The 24,447-nt window shown below is 45.4% G+C and overlaps 1 protein-coding gene across 1 annotated transcript in view; it reads left to right on the top strand.

Annotated features, from left to right (window-relative positions):
• CCDC93 (coiled-coil domain containing 93) overlaps positions 1 to 23,545 on the top strand; it is a 91,544-nt gene extending 67,999 nt beyond the window's left edge. The window contains exons 18-24 of the mRNA XM_037523248.2: positions 665 to 727; positions 3,679 to 3,787; positions 7,008 to 7,090; positions 9,435 to 9,472; positions 11,787 to 11,871; positions 13,496 to 13,609; positions 18,811 to 23,545. Of these exons, the coding sequence (XP_037379145.1) occupies positions 665 to 727; positions 3,679 to 3,787; positions 7,008 to 7,090; positions 9,435 to 9,472; positions 11,787 to 11,871; positions 13,496 to 13,609; positions 18,811 to 18,864 (546 nt within the window). The 3' untranslated portion in view covers positions 18,865 to 23,545. The remainder of the gene's footprint in view (positions 1 to 664; positions 728 to 3,678; positions 3,788 to 7,007; positions 7,091 to 9,434; positions 9,473 to 11,786; positions 11,872 to 13,495; positions 13,610 to 18,810) is intronic.
• The last annotated feature ends 902 nt before the right edge of the window (positions 23,546 to 24,447 follow it).

The following is a 24,447-nucleotide window of genomic DNA, read 5'->3' as shown; positions in this document are numbered from 1 at the left end:
ATAGCTTTCTGGGACACAGCAATCCACCTCTCCATGTCTCTTACCTCACTGGGTTCAGAGGGGCTAGTTTTGCATTTTAATTTAAGACTGCCCAAAAGAACTTTTTGGCATGATGCAAATACTCTAAATCTGCACTGCCCAATACAATAGCCATTAGCTACCATGGCTGCTGAGCACTGGAAATGTAACTGCTGAAATTAAGAAACTGAATTTTATTATAATTTTCATTAATGTGAATTTGAATAGCTGCATATAGCTAGTGGCCATCCTGTTAGACAGTGCAAGCCTAACAAGACACATAGAAAGCAAACCACCATCATTTCCAAACACAGAGGGAAAAACAACACATTCTTTAAGTTGTGACCATAATTTGAAGTTTCTTTTTTTTGAGGGGAGAGGAAAGGGCACATACATTTGGGGGGATAGTTCAGTTCAGTTAAGAACACTGGATTCAGCCTGGGTTTCAGAAGGAAGAGTTATTATAAAGTGACATGCAAGGATATCAGGTGTCTCTCATGACCCAAACCCTAAACACAGCCACTGAAGAATAGAAATTCGGAGCGTCAGGATGGGGAAGATATGATAAAAACAATATTCAACTTCAAAAGACTTCATCAAAGAAAGTTTCCTGTTTCCAGATAATTGTGTTCTTTTCCATTTTTAGGAAGACCTAGATAGACGATATAATATGGAGAAAGAGAAACTTTACAAGATCCGTTTACTTCAGGTAAGTAAAAACAGCATAAGTACAGGGCTTCCCTGGTGGCACAGGGGTTAAGTCTCAGCGCTCTCAAGCTATCTCCAGTCACTGCACCATGAGTTCAATCCCCGTCCAGGGGGCAGCCCACGTGGCGCAGCAGATCTCTCCTGTCTCGCCCGCCGCTCCCCTCAGCAGTGTATTTCAGTGGATTCGCCTGTTCTACTCCCCACTCTGACTCTGGTGAATCCTCTCACCTCCACCCCCGCATCTCTGCCCTACACCCTTGTTCTCGTATGCATTAATAAATAAATCTTTAAAAAAAAAACATAAGTACATCAAACTAGGTATGAATGTCCTATGGCAGAACTAGAAAGTCTCAGTACCTAAGAACTAGAGAGAGTTGTCATTTGAAACTACTGTTGCCCGTCTTCTGTCCGGAGTAGAACCCACTGCTTTAAGAGGTTGATGGCAACATCTCTCATTGGTATGGCACTTTCATAATCATCTGGCTTTGCTTGTTCCTCATCCCAGGGCAGAGTAATTGAATTAGCCTCATTTACTACAGGAAGAAATTGACTCAAGTAAGTTAGGTACTTGTCCAGTGTCAAGCAGCTGTAAGCCAAGAGTCAGACAAGTTCTAACATTTTTAACTAGTACTTTTCCTCTATAATTAAACAGCATTTTAGCTGTCATATTTGATAACCTTGGGAGTTTGTAGAACACTCTCAAACATGCAGGAGGTAGATGTTTAAGTTCGTTCTAACTTCCATTGTAAATGCCCTCTCACTGCCAGCCTCTGGCTCACGGAAACTCAGAAAAACCAGAGTTAACATATGTTGCTTTTGGCCTCAGTCCTTTCTATTATCTGGGAAGGGAAGAACAAAGGGCTGCAGACACCATGTAGTGAGACCCTGTTTCTCCTATCTCTGGCTTTGGCTTATTTTGCTGAGCTGCTTGGTTAAATTCACATGAATCATATTTGTCCTGGATACAAGGACCCTTGCTGTACTTATCTTTAAAAAGGCAGAGAATTAAATAAAATCAGGATGGTACAGCTGCATACTTGGAAGCTTATTGCATTAGATTCCAGGAATATGGGATGGCTCGTCTTCTGGGAGCTGGCTGGCTATTTGAGGATCAAGACACATCCATAGACAGCAGAGTACAAGGAAACTGATAGCGAATTGTTTACCAAGGGCAGTTTCAGGCTGTCTGGAGAAAAATTGCAATTAAGACCCAAGCTCACTGAGGGCCTGAACCAAGCAGGAGCAATGGGAATGGAATGTCGGAGGAAGGATTGAGGAGATGTATCTGATGAACTTAAGACCAATTGGATGAGAGAAAAAGAAGACACAAGAGAAGTGCTTAAATTTTTGGCTTGGGCAGTAGGGTAGATACTTGTGTCAATTGCATAAGGAGAAAAAGCATAAAGGAGAAACCACAGGGCTAAAAGGGAGTGTGAGGATGAATAGAAGTGTTAATGGGATCTGCTCAGGACATTTACAAGGTGGGATACTTGACCAAGTAAAATTGCCCAAGAAGTGGTTGGGTCTTGGGCCTGATGCTCAGAATAATCAGGCTGAGATTTGGGTGTCAGCACCAGGCAGGTTATAATGAAGGCTATGAAAATAAGCTTAGAAGAGACTCGGGGACTTACCCCAATGGAAGCACGGGCAGAGAAAAAAGAGGACTCTACCAGTGAGCGGGCGACGGGGCAGCAGCTAGAGGCATGGGGAAAAGCACCTGTCTTTATGGAAGCTGAGCAGAGGGAATGGCAAATGTTGCTAAAAATAAAAAAATCTCGAAATTGAGAATTGTCTGTTATTTGTACCCCGGAGAGACTCTGTCATGACCTTGGCCATAGCAGTTTCAGGGATATTGGGGAACCCCACTGCAGGGGTTAAATAATACCTGGAGGGGGTTGAGGGGGGAAGAGTTAGAGGCACTGAAGGTACCTGGCTGTCAGGAAGCTTGTTAAAGAGAAAAGAAAGTTTGGTTATGGAAGTTGATCAGAGTTTAAAAAATGACTTTTTTACCAGTAAGAAATTTGAGCATATTTAAATGCTGAGAAGCAGCAGCAAGTGGAAATGGAAAGTTTAAAGATAAAATTAAAAGAATAAATAATCATATCCTAGGGGTGGGGGGAGGGAACAAACAACCAGGAGTCAGAACCTGAGCGCCCTTGGGGAGTGTAGCCTTAGCCTTGGCTGAAAGGAGAAAGACATCTTTGCCTCTAGCCAGAGGTGCAGAGTCCCTGTGTTGGTTTGGTTGCAAGAATTGTAGTAGATTTCCGTCCTGGAGGCTTGTATTTCGGGATGAAGTAGAGACCCGCACCTGCTGTTATGAGGCCAGCAGCTCGGTAGAGTGGGAACGTGGGGCAGCAAGAAGGAAGGCAGTGCTGAGGCCAGTGTGTGGAGGGAGCAGTGTGTGAGCTGAGCCCCCGCCCACCTCAGCCGCTGCTATCTCTCTGCGCCTCCCCTGAAGCAGTGAGTAGGGCAGGTATACCCCCGGTTCATGGTAGGGTAAAGATGCTGCAAAGGTATTTTAGGAGTCAGCTGTGGGGGCTTTTCAGCCATGCTGAGGAACTTGGAATGTGTATGGAGGGAGCAGGGTGGCGTCATCAGTTCCTGTTGACCTTTCCTCGCCTGTTCCCGCCTGGCTTTGGTGGATTGTCTACTGCAGAGTTCTTGGGGGTCTAGTGAGCTGACTGGGGGCTCTGTGCATAAAAGCCCTTCCCATTCAGAACCTTCCTTCTGGATCCTTTAATTTGATGCCTTTTGTTCACCACCACACCTTCTCCATCTGCTGCAAAGTGAAAGTCAGAATCACACGGACCTCAAGTCAACAGAATTTTGTGCCTGTATTCCAGCACATGTGTTTAGGCTCAGTTGGGGTGGGAGGGTACTATTAGACTCCCGAGAAAGAACCGTGAGGCCTTTTACCAAGTAGTGTTGTCTCCGCTTCCCTTTTGCATTTAGGCTCGAAGAAATCGAGAAATCGCAATTTTGCATCGCAAGATTGATGAAGTGCCCAGCAGAGCCGAGCTAATACAGTATCAGAAGAGATTTATTGAACTCTACCGCCAGAGTAGGTGCTTTGACCACAAACAAGCTCTCCAGGCTGGCCCAGGGAGGGTCAGGAAGCGAGGGGCTCTGTCCCACTTTATTGTGGTGGGCGGATACCATAGCACATGCCTGAAAGCCACCCAGAAAGGGCTTCGTTATCATTGGGCCCTCTCGGTGCTCATGCCACAGAGCCTGCTGGTAGATGACCCACAGCCCTGGGAGCAGCACCATGGTGATCTCAGTGCCCTTTCCATGGAGATTGTGTAAGCAAAATGAGCTCTGAGAGTAATGTTTGAAGCCAGCCCTCATCCCACTCAGCCATTTGACACCACTGAGCTCCCCATCCACTTTGTAGCCTCACATGGGACATCATGACCTCGACATCCTCGATCAGTCCTCACTCATTTGTCTTCTCTACAAACATCTTGCTGCCATGGCCCCTACCTTTATCAGCTTTGTATTGACCCAGTTAATCTAGGACTGGCTTCCCCCTGGCTTCCCCCTCTGCTTGTTGGGTCAGGCTCTGAGTGTACCTCAAAGCTGTCATTGTTCTGTTCCCAATGCTACCACCATATCTGTTCTTACTCATGTCACAGCTCAATTCAGTAGTCTATTGCAGTCCCTTCTCCAAACCCCTCATCCACACACACCTCTCTCTGCTGGCAACTCTTCAGGAGCTCCACAGGGCCTACTGAGTAAACCTCTCTCATTATGCCCAGTATCCTAAGTTGCCTCCCTGGAACTCCCTTTCCTGCTTTGAGCACATGCTCTGGTCTCACCATCCACACACTACCTGTAAACACACCATGCACTTTGACTTCTTGTGCCTTGACATCTCCTCTTAAGTTGTGCCTAGGATCCCTTCCCTGCCAGACAAAATCCCTGAAAACCCAGCTCAGATATCCTCTATAAACAAGTGCTGGACCATCCCTCCTTCTTCTAGGATCCCATTCTTTGCCATCCCCTGGATGTCTCAGACACAGAAAGAAAGCACTGAATTTAGACTCCCTAACCCATTTGCCTCTTGGTCACTAGGATCACTGTCTGGCTGAGCTGGATCCCACTTAGTCTTCTCTGACTCTGCTGGAGTCTCTGACTCCAGTTCTGTTTCTGAGCAATAGTCAAGTTTGTTTCTTCTGGACTACTGCTGCAGCCACCTTCGCATCATGCCCAGAGTGTAACCCCTTCTCTGCACTCTTGCCTGAGATGGCCTTTTTAAACATATACTTGGTCATCCTACTCTGTTACCTTAAAATCTTAAATATTTAATAGCTTCCCATAACCTGTTGGATTATCTTCAGAATCATAAATGTGCAATGTCCTGTATCATCTGGATCAGCTTCAGTTGCAACTTCCCCTGCATTAGTTGGTGCTCTCCTGTGAGCTGGCCTAGCATGCCACTGCCCTGCACTTGGCAAAACACAACTCCTTTCCTAAAATCAACTCAGATTTTGCCTTGAAATCTTGGCCTCGCAGGCATTCTTCCTAGTTCAAGCTGGAGCACTGTCCTTACCAGAGCCCACAATCCAGCTTCCTTTTATGTATCACCCACCATCCTGATGTTTTATACAGGTCTCACATTTGATTTAAATCCTGAGGAACAGATGTCAACAATGGCAGTTTCTCAGCAGAAACCTTAAGTTTCTTCTGCCTACCTAACTTGTAACATTTTAATACTTTTCATCTGTGTATTTCTCAGAGCAAATTTCATATAGGGTAAAGTCATTTTGATAGACTATTTTTATACCAGGCATTTTCAAGCACTTGCACCAAAACAGCAGTATCATTTTTTATTATCAACAAATATCTGCTTCTCTCATCCAGTCCTTGAGCTGAGTGGGGTAAGGGTGACAGACACATTCCTGGGCAGTGAAGCAAAAGTTAACTTTTATTTATGGCAGTGATTTTCAACTTTGGTTACCCATTATAATCATCCAAATCCCACTTCCAAAATATCGTACATAATTGGTCATGAGACTTTAAAAGCTCCCCAGTTAATTCTCTCTTTCATACAGGGCACCCTTGTTCTAATGCTTATAACATAATAATAATACTTTACATTGAGTAGTTCATTAAATGATTTTCATACAAATTAGACATTTTGATATTGGGGACATTTTTAAGCTACAAAATACTTGTATCAGATTCTTCTATTTCCAAATATGTACAGCAAATGTCCCCAACCCAAACCCATCTTTGAACTGCACAGCTAGAGAGACATGGCTATTAACTGGGTAGTAAAGTTGAAAGTTTGGTTTAAAGAATCAGATGTAAATGTTAATGACCGTAGTTCAAAGAAAGCAGAAGTGGGGTAAGCCTGTGTCCTGCTCTGCCTCTCCTACCCCACCCATGATCCTCCAGAAGCACCTGTACTCAGGGAACAAGAGCCAGTAGGATACCAACCCCACCAGTCTTGACCAGTGCCTGATAATTGTTCGGCAGCAGGATTCTTTTAGCGAGAGCTAAATTGGAGCACTGGGCACAGACTCAAAGCCTGATTATGAATCAAGGTCTTTGGATTTTATTTTTCTCTGGATGACTATACATTATGGGAATTCAGAGCAATAAGAGAGTCACAGAAGGGGTCTGTTTGGGTTAGAACCCTCTACCCCAGTACTTATTTTCTGGTGAATATTGCACTCACAAGTGTAGAATTGGCTTTTTGTTCATAAGCCATTCTGGAGGGAAGAGGGAAGAAGGAGAGGTAGAAATGCAGAGTAATTTTATAGGTAAAGCTGTTGGGATCCTTGGTAAGTAAAGTCCCCCCTTACATGCACAGGAAAATTCACATATATTAGGCTTTTATTCTGTGCTGCAATAGACCATCATTTGTCCAGGAGATACTTTGGAGGACCTAATTGATGGGCCTGTGCTAAGCACATGGTTTATAAAAGTGGACAGACGGAGTTCCTGCTCCCATGGGGCGGGGGTTGGTTGGGAGAAGCCACACTAACAGGACGAGTGGCGTGGTGGCTTCCTCATCGATGCCATTTTCCCTGCACACCTACCTAAAGTACTTTGAGAAACCCACCTGTCCCACACTGTGACTGGTCTGGTCAGTCCTGGCCACAGCAGCTCTGCACAACCATGTGCGCTGTTGGGCTTCCACACAGACAGCAAGTGAGTGCCAGCCCATGGGTGGGTCTAGGTCCAGTCCTTCTGGGGCACCTCAAGGGGCGAGCATGCTTAGGGTGCTTTTCATATATTTTCTTATTCATGTGCTGATGCCCTTGCATTTACAGTTTCAGCAGTACACAAAGAAACCAAGCAGTTCTTCACTTTATATAATACCCTGGATGATAAGAAGGTGTATTTGGAAAAAGAGGTAAGAGCCTTTGTTAAAAAAAAAAGGGAGAGAGAGAATCAGATGAACACTTACCAGTCAGTGCTGTTGACCCTGAAATTTTACATCTGGAATCCATTCACTTCAAGTGAAAGGCGTGCCTGTTGTTTGCCTAGTGCTGAGATAAAAATCAGAAAGTACAAGACTTAATGGGAGCACCCTTGGTATGGGGTGGGTAGCTGTTTCCTGGTGCCATGTGAGTAATGCTTTCATTAAAAAATACTTAGTGAAGATCAAGAGGTGCTTGGGGTGGGGTCGGGGGGGCGCTCCTGGAGTTGGTGAAACGAGTTTGAGTTCTAAAGGAAGGCAAGCACCAGCTCAATGAAATAAGGATTGTGGTTCTAATAGTTTATATGGGGGAAGTAGCTATTTAACTATGAGTGACCAACATGGGTCTGAACTAAAGGAAATGTAAAATTCAATGCAGGAGTGAAAAAAGGTGAACATGGGCACTGACGTGCCTATGTATTGCTCTGGCTGTCACTCAGGTTAGCTCCATTCATGATTCAGGACTCCCCCCAAGTTGGCCGAGAAATGATTAGGGAGGGTGTGCAATTATGTTTACAAAAAACAAAACAAAATAATCCTGGTCTTCAAAGAGTAGCTCAGTATAGTGGAGAGAGATTGAACTTTGGAGTCAGACAGGTTTGGGCTTTAGTCTGGCCTTAATTTTCCTCATCTGTAAAATGAGCTTAACATCTGCTCCACGGGATTATAGCGGAGACAGCGAAGTTCCTTGCAAGGTGGTGGTTCTCAGCACATACAAGTCCCTGCCTACCCCCTCACCTTGAGGTTGACAGAATTTGTTTTTATCACCTTGCAACCTGCACTACCTACCACTTTAATTAAGAGCAATATTACAGATGTATCTTTTACCTGAACCCAAATAGAGGCATCTGTAATTATTGTCACCTTTATTGCCTGTTGTCAGTTAAACCAGAGAAATCTCTTTCGTCATAGAAGAAGAATTGAGTTCCTTTTTTTTTTCTGTATCCTGAGCTTTATGCAGTGATGGACATTTACAGAGCATTTGATAAGTGAGTTGAATGTATTTGGTAGAATTTAAATCAGACTTGGGGGGATAGTTCTAGTCCATGTCCTGGCTTGGGGTCTTCCTACCTGGAGAGTAGAAGACTTGCCAGCCGATCCACCTTCCTTCATCAGCAGTGTTTAAAGTCACTGCTTTCTAATTTGCAGCAACATGGATGGAGCTGGAAGGGATCATGCTCAGTGAAATAAGCCAGAAAGAAAAAGAAAAATACCAGATGGTCTCACTTATAGCAGGAATTTAGAAAACCTAAGTAAGGGACCAGGAAAAAGACAAATTATAATGAAGTAAAAATCAAAATCAACAAGAACTATAAACCAGACATACTACAAGGGGGGAGAAAAGGGAGTAGGATCAAAACAAGGGTGGTGGGAATTGTATGGAGATTATAACCAAGATGAAAAGGCATATATTATGCAAAAATGAAAAATGGTGTAATAAATATATAAAATAAAAATAAAAAAATAAAGTCATTGCATTCTTTTAAAAACTAGTAGTGTATGGGAGTGGAGGCTTTTAAATTCTAAGCCATATTAACACAGAACTTGGCGCTTGAATAAATTGTATGTTTTATTCCAAGTCCATTTTTGCTGATAATATTTCAGCTTTTAAACATCTGTTTAGTGTCACAAAGAGAAGAATATCATTTCCCTGTTACAGTCTGAATCTGAGGTCCAAGTATAGAGGTCCTGTGCTTACAAGGTGAATTAGTGACACAGCCAGAAAGAGGGCCTAGGTTTCTAAATTCCTAACTTGGATCCCTGCCTAGACTGTATCACCGAGACAGATGGGGGGTCCTGCAGTGCAGGCTAAGCTGGGTTCCATGGAAATGGAGGCATGGAATAATGCATTCCTGGGGAGGTTCTCGGAGCTGCCCAGCCATTGGCCACTTTGGCAGAAAGATTTGCGGAAGGGAACAGAGAGAACATGATATTCTTGCTCCCTACCCTACTCACCTTCTGCTAAGCTGATAGCCCTGAAAAAAAGTGCAGTGTTTGGCATGGTGGAGATGGCTGAGGTAGCAGCTTGCCCCAATAGCCTAGAATCTTCCGGCAGGGTTTGGATCCCTCAAGGAGCCCTTTTCCCCCATTCCTAGTGTCATGGGTAAGCAGTAGATACTCTGGGAAAATCTATGGGACTAAGAACATGTTGCTTTTTTTTTATGTTAACTTTCATCTGCACAGACAAGATGTGCTCCTTTCAGAAGACAGGTTTTGAGTGGTTTAGATAGCAAAGGGACCTTCCGTCTTAGAGTTTTGTTTCTTCTTTCTTCCCCAGATTAGCCTGCTGAACTCAATCCATGAGAACTTCTCACAGTAAGTACTGTCAGTCCTCCTGGCTGGCTGTCAGTCCCTCCATGCACCTTGCCCCTTTGTCCAGCCTTCATACTGTAGTATGGGGTCGAGCAAGAATAACTGAGTGCTGAGCATGTCAAGCACTTTTACCCCCACTGCAAGTACAGCCATACCTTATTTTACACGAGCCTTGCACTCTTGCAAAAAAAAACAATGATTATTGGAGTGAATTTTAGAGCATCTAGAAAGTTAACTTTCACGTACTGTGGCTCTGCCAAACTACTGTGATCTCTTTGTATATTTTTTTCTTGCTGAGATTAGATTAATGCCCTTTGTTTTGAGCACATACAGATTTTCAAAGTGAAATCTATAAAATTCTTTTAAAAAGAATTTTTAAAAAAGATTCTTTAAAACCTTGCAGGAGGGCTTCCCCGGTGGCGCAGCGTTTGAGTGCTGGGTTGCGAGGCTGCCCATGGCCTCTGTGGCACCGGTTCGATCCCCGGCTGCTCCCCTGCCACCGGAGGGTCCCACATGGCGCGCAGACCTCTCCTGCCGCCCGCTGCTCCCCTCAGCAGTGTATTTCGGTCCTTCTGCCTGCTCTGCTCCCTGCTCTGGCTCTGGTGAATTCCCTCACCCTCCCAGGCTTCTGACTGTACCCAGTGCATGTATAAACAAAACAAACAAATAAATAAATAAATAAAACATGCCTCTAAAAAAATAAATAAATAAATAAAAGATAAAACCTTGCAGGACATTTTGTTCTTACATTAATGTGCATCCTCCAAACTGCTTTATTCAGATATGAATTTTTTTTTCTCCAAAACTTGGGTGGCAAGACCCTCTGTACCCCAGTCCTTCCAGGCCTTTGGCTTGCTCACCGGCCTACCCACTGTCCAGGCAGTACCAGCCTTGCTCCTTGTGTTTATGGCCAGCTTCCTTTCCAGCAAAAATGTCAACTGTCCCCTGGCAGGTGACCAATGATTAAGATTTTACTGGATTACAGGCTTTATCAGAATCCAACAATGTATCCATAAGATAATTCACCACGACCAAGTAGGATTCATTCCAGGGGCACAAGGATGGTTTAACATCCGAAAATCAATCAACGTTATCCAACACATCAACAAAAAGAAATATAAAAACCATATGATAATATCAATAGATGCTGAGAAAGCTTTCGACAAAGTGCAACACCCATTCATGATAAAAGCCCTTGAAATTCTTGGGATACAAGGAACATACCTCAACATCATAAAGGCCATCTATGACAAGCCAACAGCCAGTATCATTCTCAATGGTGAAAAGCTGAAAGCAATTCCATTAAGATCTGGAACAAGACAAGGATGTCCACTCTCACCACTGCTTTTCAATATAATACTGGAAGTCCTAGCCAGGGCAATAAGACAAGAGAAAGACATCCAAGGAATCCAAATAGGAAAAGAAGAAGTCAAACTATCACTATTTGCAGATGATATGATATTATACATAGAGAACCCCAAAAACTCCACAGAAAAGCTAATTCAACTCATCAATCAGTTCAGTAAAGTGGCAGGATATAAATTTTAAGCTTCATTTCTAATTGAAAACAAACAAAACCCCCACAGCTCCCTGATAAGATTCAGATTCAATTAGTGACTTATGACCTTGTGACATTTCTTAAAAAATGGTGCTTTCATCTTTATCCCCTGATAATTGAGAATCTGCAGCTTGAATGTTTTGTGGTGAATTCTGTTCTCCATCAGCTCATCCTCTGGAAGAATTCTCAGCCTTCACACCCGTGAGCTCTGGTCCTCTGCTGTCACTCCCCCTGCAGGGCTGGTAGTGGAGGGGAATGTGTTAGGATGTCAGGGAGTCCACTCATTTAGCTACTGCTTCTAGAAACAGGACCGGGCTGCCTAGCCCTGGTTTTTAGGAAAATGTGAGAGTGTCTTCCAGTTTCTCCAAATTCTCAGATTTTTAAAAACTAAATGGAATTCATTTTTAAATCAGTATGTGCTATCTATCATTCAAAGCAGAAAATATTTTTTCATAGTAGTAACATTTTATCTTACTTTTAGAAAAAATAAATATATTACTTAAAAAATTGTAGGAAAATGGGAAAAAAGATTAATATTCAAAAGAGATTAATATACAATTAGTCAATTGTAAGACTAAGCCAATTTTCATGCCTTTCTTGCAGTTCAGAATTCTTAACCTGCCTGGGGTCCCAGGGGCCCCCAAGGGTCAGCTGCCTTGCAAAGACCTGTTTGCTTCTTGGGGCATCCTCTGGGTTCAGGTGCCTCACTCTTCTTACAGTGCTGTGTGCTGGTCTTACCTCTCCTGGTTTTTCTTTCAGAGCCATGGCCTCCCCTGCTGCCCGGGACCAGTTTTTACGTCAGATGGAACAGATTGTAGAAGGAATTAAACAAAGCAGAATGAAGGTCAGATGGGTTCTTTCCTGTAACATGACTTGCTGTGTATAGGCCCTGGAAGAGCAGGCCTCTCCTGGCTGTTCTGGGAATGTGTTCCTGGTCCCTGTAGAACTGAGTGTTGGGGGCCATTAACCCGGTTCTGCAGAGGAGCCTGCCCATTTTGGGAAGACCTAAGCACAAGACAGTATCAGTAAACTCAAGCCCTCAGCACAGACTCTGGGCAGCTGGCCCTGTGCAGACCTGTGCAAAGAGAACGCAGGATCACCAGTGGACTCAAAAGCTGGGCACAAGGTTAATATTGAACCAGACACATCCCAGTCTGGGGTGGCCTTTCCTCTGAACAAGATTGGAAAAGGTCTTAGGGACATCTAAGACCCCTAGATTGCAGATACCCAAGGTGTGGTGTGAAGGGAGACTACTACTGAGTAACGCATATCCACTTCAAATTTAACTTGGGTTTACTGTGAATTCCTTTCCAAAGTGTAACTCAAAAACAATATTTAGGCAGCAGAGACCTGTGAGGCCACAGTAAGGTAGTACTTATGACTTCATTCTACATGCTCCTGAGCACCTGCCTCGAACTAGGCACCTGCTCAGCACCTTGACTCTGCCCTCACTGGGCCATGCTGTAACTGACCCTCTGCAAATAAATTGCATACCACCACCCACTCTGCCCAAATGCCACCTCTTCAGAGAGCCCTCCCTGACCATCCAGTCTGCAGGGGTCATATCCCCACCTTCCTCTCTGTCGCTTCACCTTGTCCATTGTCTTCACAGTCCCAATCACTGCTGGGGATTTTAAGTGTCGTTCTTTGTGTGGGGTATTTGGTGAGTGCCGGTCTCTCCAGAATGTGCATGCTGGGAGCAGTGACCTGGCCTTATCACCACTGCTTTTAGAATTTAGGGTATTCACTTAAGACTTGGTAAATGAATAAGCTCTAGGTACCATAGAAAAAGTCTCTTTAATCAAAGTCTAGCCTTTAATTATGATATCACAATCCTGGAGACAATCTGACTTGCCCACCAAGAGAAAAAAAAAAAAATGGGTAATCAATGATCATCAGGAAAATTGTTGTATTTTTTAAATTTTAATTGTAGAAAGTTGATAGTAACATGGAAATAGTTTTGTTAAATGAAAACGGATACACAATTTTATAGTATGATCTCAGTTATTTATTAGAGTTTCTTAATCTCAACACAGATAACATTTTGGAGCAGATAATTTCTTGAACAGGGCGGTCCTGTGCATTATAGGATATTTAGCAGCATCACTGGGCTCTACAGAAGACACCAGAAGCTGTCCCTCCTCACAGCTATGCCAAGCTAAACTCTCCAGACATTGTCAAGTGTACCTGGCAGGCAAAATAGCCTGTGGTTGAGAACCACCAACCCTTGTGTTATGAAATTGCTTGTAGTCACAAAAAAATAAATAGCTCAGTTAAGGTCTGATAATAGAATTACTGAATAAATTATAGAGCCTCAGAGCAGTATCATGCAAGAAAATAAACCAATGTCAAAAATGATGTTTAGAATGAAAATATTAGGAAGAATCCATGAAAACATTACTAATAGTTGCACTTTGGATATGGCCGGCAGTTCTGGGTCAGACATGCCTTTCTAAATGTTTCAACAGATGGAAAAGAAGAAGCAAGAGAACAAAATGAGAAGAGACCAGTTGAATGACCAGTACTTGGAATTGTTAGAAAAACAGAGGCTGTACTTTAAGACTGTGAAAGAGTTCAAGGAGGTAAGAGGAAGGGTGGGTGGCCTGGGCTTGGAGGGTTCAGGTGAGATTTAAGTTCACCTCGAGGCGATCCTCTTAACACCAACGCATTCTTTGGTTTCCCGCTGCTCTGTAATGGGAAAGAGCAAGTTGGCAGTGTGATCTGACAGCAAGGTATGGCGCGTGGATGGTTCAAGACTGCATCGTTCTCTGGTCCATTTTGAGGCCCTAGTTGAATGTTCTAAGAGGCATCGCTTCTTTTATTTTCCAGTTCCCTAACACTTAGTAAGCACGTTAAACTCACAAAAAAACATGGCACCAGCAGCCACATCAGGAGCCTCCTATAGGAGATAGCATTTGTTATGGATGCAGACCTAGAAATTGTCTTCCCCCAATCTTAGCTATGTGGGAAGAGAAGGAGCTTTGTGTGTGGCGGGCATGAGTTTGAATCTTTCTTTTACCACTGAGCAGCCGTGCACAGAGCAGCTGGCCTCATCCCTGCAAACCTCGTTAGTGAGTGCAGATTAGGGATGAAAGCTTCAGTTCGTATCTGGCACCTGTAACACCCAACGCTCAACTGAATTGTATTTGTCCCGTTCTTTTTCCTCCCTGCATTTGGGCAGGGTTATTTTCCATTGTTCCAGAAAGAAAAGTGTTTGCTCTCTTGGGCCTCCCCGGTGGCACAGCGGTTGAGCGCTGGGTTGCGAAGCTGCCCGCAGCCTCTGCAGCGCCGGTTCGATCCCCGGCTGCTCCCCGGCCACCAGAGGAGGGTCCCGCATGGCGCGCAGACCTCTCCTGCCGCCCGCTGCTCCCCTCAGCAGTGTACTTCGGTCCTTCTGCCTGCTCTGCTCCCCGCTCTGGCTCTGGTGAATTCTCTCACCCTCCCGCGCTTCTGACTGTACCCAGTGCTTGTATAAATAAATAAATAAATCTTTAAAAAAAGAAAAGAAACAGAAAAGTGTTTGCTCTCAACAGATTTTCCAGAAGGAAGACTTTATTCTTCCACTTCCCTGGATCTCAGCAGCTTTATAATTTCAGGAATTCCTTCTCTCTAAGTGAGTGTAGAGATTGCTGAAAGTATAGGGGAACTAAAGCTAGGTTATGTCCCAGTGTTCAGTCTATAGAATAAAACATATATTCTTACCATACTAATAATTTCATTCTTTTTTTTTTTTATTTATTAAAAAAAATTTTTTTTAAAGATTTATTTATTTATACAAGCACTGGGTACAGTCAGAAGCGCGGGAGGGTGAGAGAATTCACCAGCGCCAGAGCGGGCAGCAGAGCAGGCAGAAGGACCGAAGTACACTGCTGAGGGGAGCAGCGGGCAGCAGGAGAGGTCTGCGCGCCATGTGGGACCCTCCTCCGGGGCCGGGGAGCAGACGGGGATCGAACTGGCTCCTCAGAGGCTGCGGGCAGCTTGAATATTTTTTAAGACTTTTCTTCTCTTTTCCTTCATGCCTTCTTAAGTTTTTCCTTTCCCTCCACTATTGCTTCTTCCCTGTTTTTGTAATTTAAATTTGAGGATTCACCACCTTTGGGCTTTTTGAAATCTGTCATCCTTTCAATAAGTGTTCTTCCTGTTTCTACCATGTTGCCAGGGATATATGAGGTGCTAACACAAATTGGTTCCTGTGTTTCGCAACTTGCATTTGGTGGGGAAGACAACAACAAGCTGGAAAACAAAACCAAACAGAAACCCTAGTAATTAATAACAAATAAGAAACTTCAGATTTTTGCCTTGCAGGGACTAACTTAGTCAGAGAAGGAGAGAACTTGGCCATGGGGAGAACATGAACAGACTGTGGCAGCCAGGCAGGAGCGCAGGTTGGGCATGAGCACCCGGGGAGCAGCTGCCCTGCTTCCAGGAGCCCCTGGTGGCTGTCAGGGTTTGGGGCTGAAATTTCAGAGGGTCAGTGAGTGAGCTGGCCGGGACAAGTAAAGACCCACTGTTCCCAATCAGACTTTATTCCTCCATTTAGTGTAAATAACTCACAGAGAGAAAAGACCCAGAGGAAAGGGATTACATTTCCGAACTTGCTTGGACACAGCGGCACTGCCCTGTTGATAGCAAAAACACAAAGCAAATAAGTTGGAAGGATAAATATAAGCTGTCACAATCATAGCAAATAAAAACAAAATTGAAATGCTCATTCTTGCACTACAGGCTCTGGGGGTGGAAGGCCTGGAATGATCTCCAGAGGAAACAGTTCCTTTAGATGTGCTAAGTGTCAAGATTTCTGTGTTCCCAACCGTAAGGCACAGTTGCTGTCACAACTAAGACCAAGGGTGGGTCCTTCAGAGCCAGCTAGAACCCTGTTGCTTGCCCAAGCAAGTCACAGTAACACTGAGGGGCCATGTAAGACATGCCAAGTTCGTTTCACTTAAGGGAATCACCTTCTTAAGAACTTGCATGGCTTGTTGTATCTTAAAATAGCCTCTATTAAGATAATGTGGATGATGAGTAGTCCTTTTTTCAAAAAAAAAAAAAATTCACTTATTCAGAAATTTAAATTAGCAACCATTATCAGCATCCCAGAAGCTCAGCCTTTCTTCCATAAGCTCAAGTTACTTGAGGTTACCACAGGTATTGGGGAGTTGGTGTAATGGTGGGCTTGCTTGCTGCTCCCAGTCTCTACCCTAGTTTTCAGCCAAAGTAATTCTGCTGTTTCGTATACTGCAGTTGCAGGTGAGATCTTATTTATAGTAGAAAAACAGTTTGAAAAATGAGAACGTTCATCCCAGGGTAGAGTGTCCACCTATAACCCTCTCTGTTCTTCCCCCTTTACCTGTCTCCCCACCTGCTTGGTCTCCTCCTGAGTTCTATATTCTCATCACAGCCTGGTCCCTAGCAGTTGTGCTGGGCAATGATTATTCTTCATGCAGAGCACAGTATCTTTATCCAGAACACGGCCTTTGGTCACCCTAATAGTTCCCTTTGCTGGGTTTGGCTTACATTAATTGAGCACCGCCAATGTCTATGGTCTCCATGTAGAACCAAGTCATGCCCTCATTTTGGCTTCCAGCCTCCTCTGATATCAAGATTTCTTTGAACTGGGACATTAGGTTATCTCTCAAGTTGCACTGGCTTCCTTCCCCAAAAAGTTTGCTAATAACAAGTCAGCCAGGAAACAACCATAGACTCTGAATCACACTAGTACATTAATTAACAGCGTCTCTAAACCACTGTCTCTTACAGGATCACCCAGATTTAAATTCTAGCCAAGTACTGATGGATGCAAACCATACATTTTTATGAAGCTCACTTTGGGTACATCACCTCGAGTGAGCTGAACTCCCTATAAGTGAAACAGGGCTGTGGGGCCCCAGCTTCATAATTGCCATCTAAGTCCTAAAGGACTCCTTGTATTTGCTTTGAACAGAGTATCATTCTGTAGTCTCCCAAAAGCTTCTAGTAGATCACATGAAATTTAATGAGCACTTGCACACACCAGGTGACAGCTTAGAATGTCTTGAAAAATTCAAGCATCAACTCAGTAGGTGTGAGACTTTGCTCTGGTGGGGGCTCTCTGCTGCAGGAGTGTTTTGATGCTTCTCAGGTTTTTTTGCCTCATTAAAAGGGAAGAGGTGAAACAATTGAAACCTATTTATTATTTCATCTTTCTGTGTGAACATTCAAAAACACACAGAAGTAGGGAAAGTAGCATAGCAGTATTATAGTATCACTCTCTGCCTGTGTTTGTTCTGCCTCTGCCCTTCCCCACTTTGGGGGAATAAGTGGAGACTGAAGGTTCCTCCCAGCAAGCATTTCTCAATAATTGTAAAAAGGAAATTTTTCTTAACTTTCCTAATAGGACAAATGTTACTCAACTTGCCCTTCATTCTCTTCCCACCCCCAAGAGAAAATTGCTTCTGTCCTCCAAAAACATGTGCTTAAAAAGTGTCAGAGTACCTTGCTTCTGACAGAATTCAGTCTTCCCGACTCAAGAGCCTTGCTGGTCCCCATCTCTTAGCGGAAGATAAGTGTAAATTGCACCTGTCTAGTAAAATCAGGACCATTGCAGCCATGAACCACAGAAAACAAGGGGCCTCAGAGAGTGAGGCGCACCTAGCCAGGCCCAGAGAGATGAAAAGTGTGACTCTGGGATGTTGGGTATCGAGGGCTCAAAGGTGAAAGATTTTTTCTTGCACAGTAAGTAGACCTCCAGGGAAGCAGGGATGCTGAAGGCCTGCGCCCTCAGCTCTACCTTCCAGGTCTTTCATACTACCACAGTCACCTCCCAGTTTAAAGCAGGGTTCCTTGTAACATGGCCCAGGGAAGGGGTGGAGATTTGTGCTAGCAGGTATGAGTATGTATACTCAGCTCTCCAGGCTGTGGGGACGAAGGGGCAGAGGAGGCACAGCAAAGTCTTTGAAGATGTCTGAAGAAGGAATGCAAAATAATGCAGAGGTGACTTCAAGCTGCCTGAGGTCAGATTCCCCAGGCAGAGGGTGGGACCTGTGACCTCCCTCATCATCTCCCTCAGCACTGAGTGACAGATTTTATACACTTCATTTTTAAGGGGGAAGTGGAGATAGATGTATCTTTGAGGACTGCCTCTCATCCCAGTTCTGAGTTTCTTTCTGAAAGCTAAGGATATTCTCAACTTCCACTGCTGTGTCTCAGATGGTCTCACTTATATGTGGAAGATAGAGAAGCCAAACAGAAGATCAAGAAAACGTCAAAACTAGCAAGCTGACCATAGAACGGAGGCATGCAGCAAAGGAGGGGGAGCAAAACAGGGGCGGGATGAACACGGGATATGGTGATGGCTCACGAGTGACATGGTGGCAGGAGAACTATGGGGACAACAATGAAGAAAAAAATAAATTAAAAAAATACATTTTAAAAAACCAACACTGGTAACACCTTAAAAAAAAACCGTTTCGGTGTCTTCTGCCTGCTGTGTAAACTTAGGGATGCCTTTTATCTAAACTCCTACACTCTGTCTCTGCTTTCTGCTTCTGTCCCCTTAAGATGTTTGAGACATCATGACATCTTTGGGATGATAGTACCCAATCCTCTCAGTCTGAACAGTCCAGAAATCAAGCATCATTTTAGCTATTTTGGTATTGGAGGTCAGCACAGCACAAAGACATTTCACTGTGGTGGGGCCTGCTAGGAGGTGGGGTTAGGTGGTCAGAAGGACCAGGGAACAGACAGTGAGACCACCTGGGTCTCACGTGGGTGCTAATGTAGTCACCACTCTCTGCTTCCCCTCCAGGAGGGCCGCAAGAACGAGGTGCTGCTGTCCAAGGTGAAAGCCAAGGCCTCCTGAACATTCCCCTCCCATCATCGTGCGTCACTCATGTTTTTTTTTAAAAAATGCCATCTGTCAACTACAAGATCATGAAACGGTTGTGACCCTGAATAGAGCGAGGCAGATGTGGTGATTCCAACACCCTGGATGTTTTCTTGCTCCTGTTTGCTTCCATTTCATCTCTGTGTTGGTTGTTGGAATCAGACAGTGTGAACATGCAGCCTGGATAACACCCATCATCCTGTGGAGAATTATGGTGGGACTTGCTCTTTGTGTCGATTCAACTTTTATTTCTCTAGTAACATTGCCTATATGAAGGTACCTGTATTTGTACGGACTCTATGAATAAAGAGGAATTCATTTATCAACAAGTATTAATTGAGAAGTAAGCGCTAACGGAGAAAGAAATATGTAACTCAGCCCCTACACCCAGCGCATGGCCCAGGGAGCAGATGTCGTCCAGTGGGCCCCAGAACATGGCCACCTGGGATTTTTCTTAACAGAAACGCCAGCCACGTGAGTGCTGGTGACTTGGGCCCTTCACTTGCCCATGGTACCTTTTGTTCCTGGCTCCCTAAAGTGCCAGTCAGCAGGCTTAATGATGTAGCAAATAGAATGACAGCTCAGTGTTGTTATCTTCATCCTTACACACTACTCACGTTTGTTTCATTGAGAATGGAAAACAAGGGCTTATTTTGAAGATGCTTAAATAACAATGACACCTTCATAGGCCCCTTTCCCTCGAGTCACAGCCAGCCTGGGGCTGAGCCTGCTTGTGTTGCGTGTGCCCTGCTGTCCACTCTAAACCTGGGGCAGGCACATACTCCACTGCAGTCCAGACAGTAGATAGATCATAATTCCCAGAGACAGGCCTCGGGCAGCTGCCACTGCACATCAGAGGAGGAAGAGCAGTGAGGTGTGTGGAGATTGTGGGAGGCCTCGTGGAGGAGTCTGAAGGGAGAAGCACATTTTAATAAGTAGAGGTAGGTAAGAGGACCATTTTCAGTAGCCACAGCCACAACTATGATTGAAAACTCAAGAGGGAGCAGGGAAAGTACAAGGCATGCTTGTTGGGAGAGAAGTGCATGGGCCAGACTCTGCAGGAGGCCTTAGAGCCCAGTCCAGAAAGATGGGTGAGGAGTAGACTCGAGGGCTTGAAGGAAAGGCAGAGGGCATCATTTTGTGACCTGGAAATAAGCAGTCCACACCAAACATGGAGCCCCTCCTGCCCTGGCCCTCAGGAACCTGGCAACTCCGACCTATCTGGCAACCCCAGCACCAGGTTTGCACTTCGTTTTACATAAACCTGCATACATACCAGTCAGCGCATTTGGACCATAAAACATAAAAGCTTAAGCGAGTCAGGTAAACAGGGCACTCAGTGCAATAACAAAACCGTCTGCATTTTCAGGTCCTTAATGTATGTCATGGACTTAGAAAAAGCAGTCCTGTGCTGGATTAGCAACAGCCGTTGGCGTCTGTGCCAGGGCCGTGAGGCCTGTTGGTGCGCTGGGCGGGGACAGCATTTGAAGCTGCACTTTCCCTGGACCATGACATCACTAAGGCTCGCCCCTCGGCCATGGTCATTTTTTATTTTGAAAAGGCTCCATAACATTGAGCCAAGTAGTTGCCAAAGAACAGGTGGCGCTTTGAGGGCAGGGGAAGTCACAGCAGTTTCACTGTTTGTAAATTATTTCAGATTCAGGGAAACATCTCCACTGCCATGTTGAGAAGCTCTCAGACCCACCTGCTGACTGACAGCTCTCTGAGCAATAAAGAGATGATTCCTTTATCTGTCCAGGGAGGGAGAGGAGTAGGGGACAATCCAGGGTCACTGATAGCAGGTCAGGTATGACATGACTAATCCAAAGCAGACAATAATTTTTACTAAAAGCAGGGGCATTTATTGGGGGCTAAAGATTTTCCTTGAGTTGGATTTTGGTGTAGGGAGATACCAATAGGTCTCTTTTCCCTCTTTTTAATCCTCAAGGCCTAATACAGATTAATAGTTTTCATTCCTTGAACAAGCTTTGAATGAGCCCTCAGGGGCCAGTCTTGGTATTCCATGTTTGCCACAGGTGCCCACAGTGGGCAGTGCCTCATGTGTAGGTGCTTGGTGGTCAGGCCTTAGAGGCTAGGAGTTGCCCTGGGGCTCTGATCAGAAGTCACCCAAGGGTACCTCCCAGGACTGCATCCTGCTGTGTGCCAGAACATGGTTGTGGTATTCCGCTGAGCCCACAGGCTTTTCTGGAGTTAAAAAGAGAGGAACATCCTTAACTTTTATGAACTGTGTGCTTCAGGCAGAAGGGACAGTTTCCCAGGAAGCACACAGTGTCCTCTGCTCAAGCAGAGCCGTGAGGTTGCAAACAGCAGACTACCTGAGACTGACTACCTAGCCCTGGGCTGCCCTACCAGCCTCTGGGGCAGGGATCCCCGCTTCCACGCCTCCCACAGAATACATGGGGCTGCTTTGGTGTGAGCCAAAATCAGCCACTGTGAGCAGCACAATGCTAGATGATCACAAAGTATCTGGGGAGAAGCTTGGGGCCTACTTCCTATGCTTGACAGTCTCCCGTGTATGACTAGGGTCTATGACTAGGGTCTGTGACCAGCACTCGAGGGACGTCCAAGCGTTAGAGAACAGCTGTCACAGTAACACAAGAGGGGTCTTCCCCTTTTAACAGGGCATCTTCCAAGCTGGCCAGGCCTAAGCACTTTTTGAGACTCTGAAGTATATGGTTTTAATTGGTTCAGGTCCACAGCTCGTATTCTGTGGGCAGCCAGGCCCTGCCCGTATCCACTGAACCTGACCAGCCGCAAGGCAGATGGCTGGTATTAATAGGAGGCCTTTCCCAAGCTGCTCCCTGAGGGTGCTGGAGCCCGTAGGCCCTCCTGAAACAGGAGGAGAGGGTGGGGAAGGCCTCAGAAGCCCTCTTCCTACCCCACAAAGTGCCATCTCTGTGGCCTCGGGCTGTACCATGAGGCGCCCTGTCACAACCAGAGCTGACCTGCGGGAAAGGGTGTGCCGCAAGTAAGCAGTGACCTGTGTGTCTTGTTAATGTCAGCCGCCTCGGCATGGCCTTGTGCCCTCACGACAGGTGACTATTGTCTTTGGGTGTCAGAGGGAAGTACTTTCTAGCAGTGTTTGAACAGTTAACTTAGGCTGAGCCTGAGATGTCAGTAGTTGACTTGAAAGAGTTTAAGAAAGAGCAAAACAATCCAGTAACCAGCCCCTAGGATGAGGTGCCCACTGCCTGTCCATGTGGCTGGGCACCATCCAGGTGGGCTGTGTCGGTGATGCCCAGCCCCCAGCTTGGTCCTTTCGCCCCAGTCCAGAGCATACTCTTGTATGTGCTAGTGGGCTGAAAATGCTGCAGAGAAAGTATAACAGGCTCTCTTCTTCACACAAAAAATGTGTGAAAACAGGAAACCTTGAGTAGCTGGTCTGCAGTGTCTTTGACAATGTGAGGGATCCTCGGGGTTCTTCACCCCAGCCTCACATCAGTTCCTCCAACATAACAAGCTCACACCTGCGTGTGGCCAGGGCCTCTGCTGTTCCCTCTGTCTTGACACTTACTCCTAAGATTATGGGCAGGGGCTTTCCCCATCCACCTGATACTTGTACAAAACCTGCAGCCCTGTCCACCTCCTCCCCTTTTTCTGCTGCCCACTTTGGTGGCAGAAGTCACTATTTGATTCTCTCGGTCCACTGGGAGATCTGAGTAACTCTGGAGTGTGAGAGCCCCAAAAGCAAGCACCTAGCAGTCCCCTAAATGGATGACCTAGGAATTCTGGTCGGATATAATGCTTCCCCAAACTACAATTTTGCATCCTGCATCGGCAGACTTAGCCATCTTATTTATGCTGAGTAGCAGCTTTAGAGGGTTTTCTTGGAGTCTGTGAGGCCCTGACCTCAGAGATTGGAATCTGTCAAAGGAATTGCCTCTTACAGATGTTCCCCGGGGGAGGGGAAAGAAAGAGGAAAGGAACACACGAATATCAGAGATTAGCTCATGACTATGCTTTGCTTCAAAATCTGTCATGAATGTGAAGGTAACTTGACTGGTTGAAATGACTCAGCCACGTGGAGTGAAGGAAGGGGAGGCGACCTTGGATAGCGTTGATGAAGTCTCTGACCTGTACAACCTCCACAGAGGGCAGCTGCACAGTATCTATCAAAAGTGCAAATGCACAAATCTTTGGAGCTAGCAATGCTGCTTCTAAGAATATCCCCCTGTTCAAGGATTTGCATTGCAGCCTTGTAATAGCGACAAGCTGGAAATGACCACCAACATAGGAAAACGGTTAAACAAAGTATGACGCATTCATCCAGTGGAATATTAAAAGAAATTGAAAAGAAAGGAGCTGTCCTGTATATACTGCCAGGGAATGACAACCAGCATGCATGGTTGGGGGGTGAGGGGAAGAGGCTCTTGCTATATTTGTCTTTAAAAGAGGAAGGGAAGGAGAAAAGCATGTAGTGGGTCTATGTCTCTGTGTGTGTGTGTGTGTGTGTGTGTGTGTGTGTGTATCTCTGTGTGTGTATCAAACACACCTGCTTGCTGTGCCCAGGTGTCTCTGGGAAATGCCCAGCCACTTGGCAACCCTGGTAGCCCCTGGGAATTGGGGTGGGAATTAACCTTTCACTGTATACCTTTTTGTACCTCAAAATTTTGTACCATGTACATACATTATCTATTTGAAGAAATAAAAGTTTTTAAATTTTAACTTGGCTTAGTTTTCTAAAATTTGCTTTCCTTGAGAATAGCAAAGCATTGAGTCAGAAGTAGTTAAAATCTCCTTTTCCTGGATCTGGGGGAATAGGGAAGTGAAAAGAGGCCTCTCCTCTTCCGGTGGAACAACATTGGGGAGACACAGAAGCTGCAGCAGCAAGGACTGGTCTCCTGGGTTGTGTGAGTGTTGGGGCAACAGGGAGGAGGCAAGAGGGGGAAGTGGTCTGTGAAGTGGCAAAGCCCTGAGGACAGACAGGGGCTGCTGCAGAGTTGTCTCCATCTCCTGAATGTCACAGCGCACCCCTGTTTCTCTAGCTTATGGGCTACAAAAGATGCAGATGGTACCTCTGAGCCATGGTCCCAGGGGAACCATTAACCCCCTGCAAGAGCAGGTGGCTCTTTCCTGACCAGGCAAGCTGGCTCTGTGCTGCGCTGGCTGGGGGGCAATGAGCCCTGGCCCAGGCCCAGGAGAGGAATCCTAGAGGCAGTTCTGGTTCCGAAGCAGTCGTGGGAATCTAATTTCCATGCCCCAAGAGTGGAATACAGATGGGTGTCTAAGCCCCTGTGGCCACACAGGGAGGAGACTTGTGCTGATGGTAACCAGCAAAAGGTGCATTTGGAAAGCTGCTGGTTTTGTTGGGAAAGTATAAGGTGGCGGGAGCTCTTCAGCCATTTTGAGACTCTGAGAAGAAACATCGTAACACAGCAAGCTGAGCAGAGTGAAAAGATGGAGCGCCTGACGCCTGGAGACTTGATGAGCTGCTGAGCCAAACTGGGGACCTCTTGCCTACATATTTCTTCTCCCGTGAGGAAGATAAATCCCTGTTGACTCATTCATTCTGCCAAGAATTATTTGATTGTCTACAAT

This window comes from Talpa occidentalis, unplaced genomic scaffold (assembly GCF_014898055.3).
Source record: "Talpa occidentalis isolate TD23 unplaced genomic scaffold, MPIMG_talOcc4v2.1 talOcc4.3, whole genome shotgun sequence".
NCBI classification, from domain to species: Eukaryota; Metazoa; Chordata; class Mammalia; order Eulipotyphla; family Talpidae; genus Talpa; species Talpa occidentalis.
This window is presented reverse-complemented; position numbering and strand designations above follow the sequence as displayed.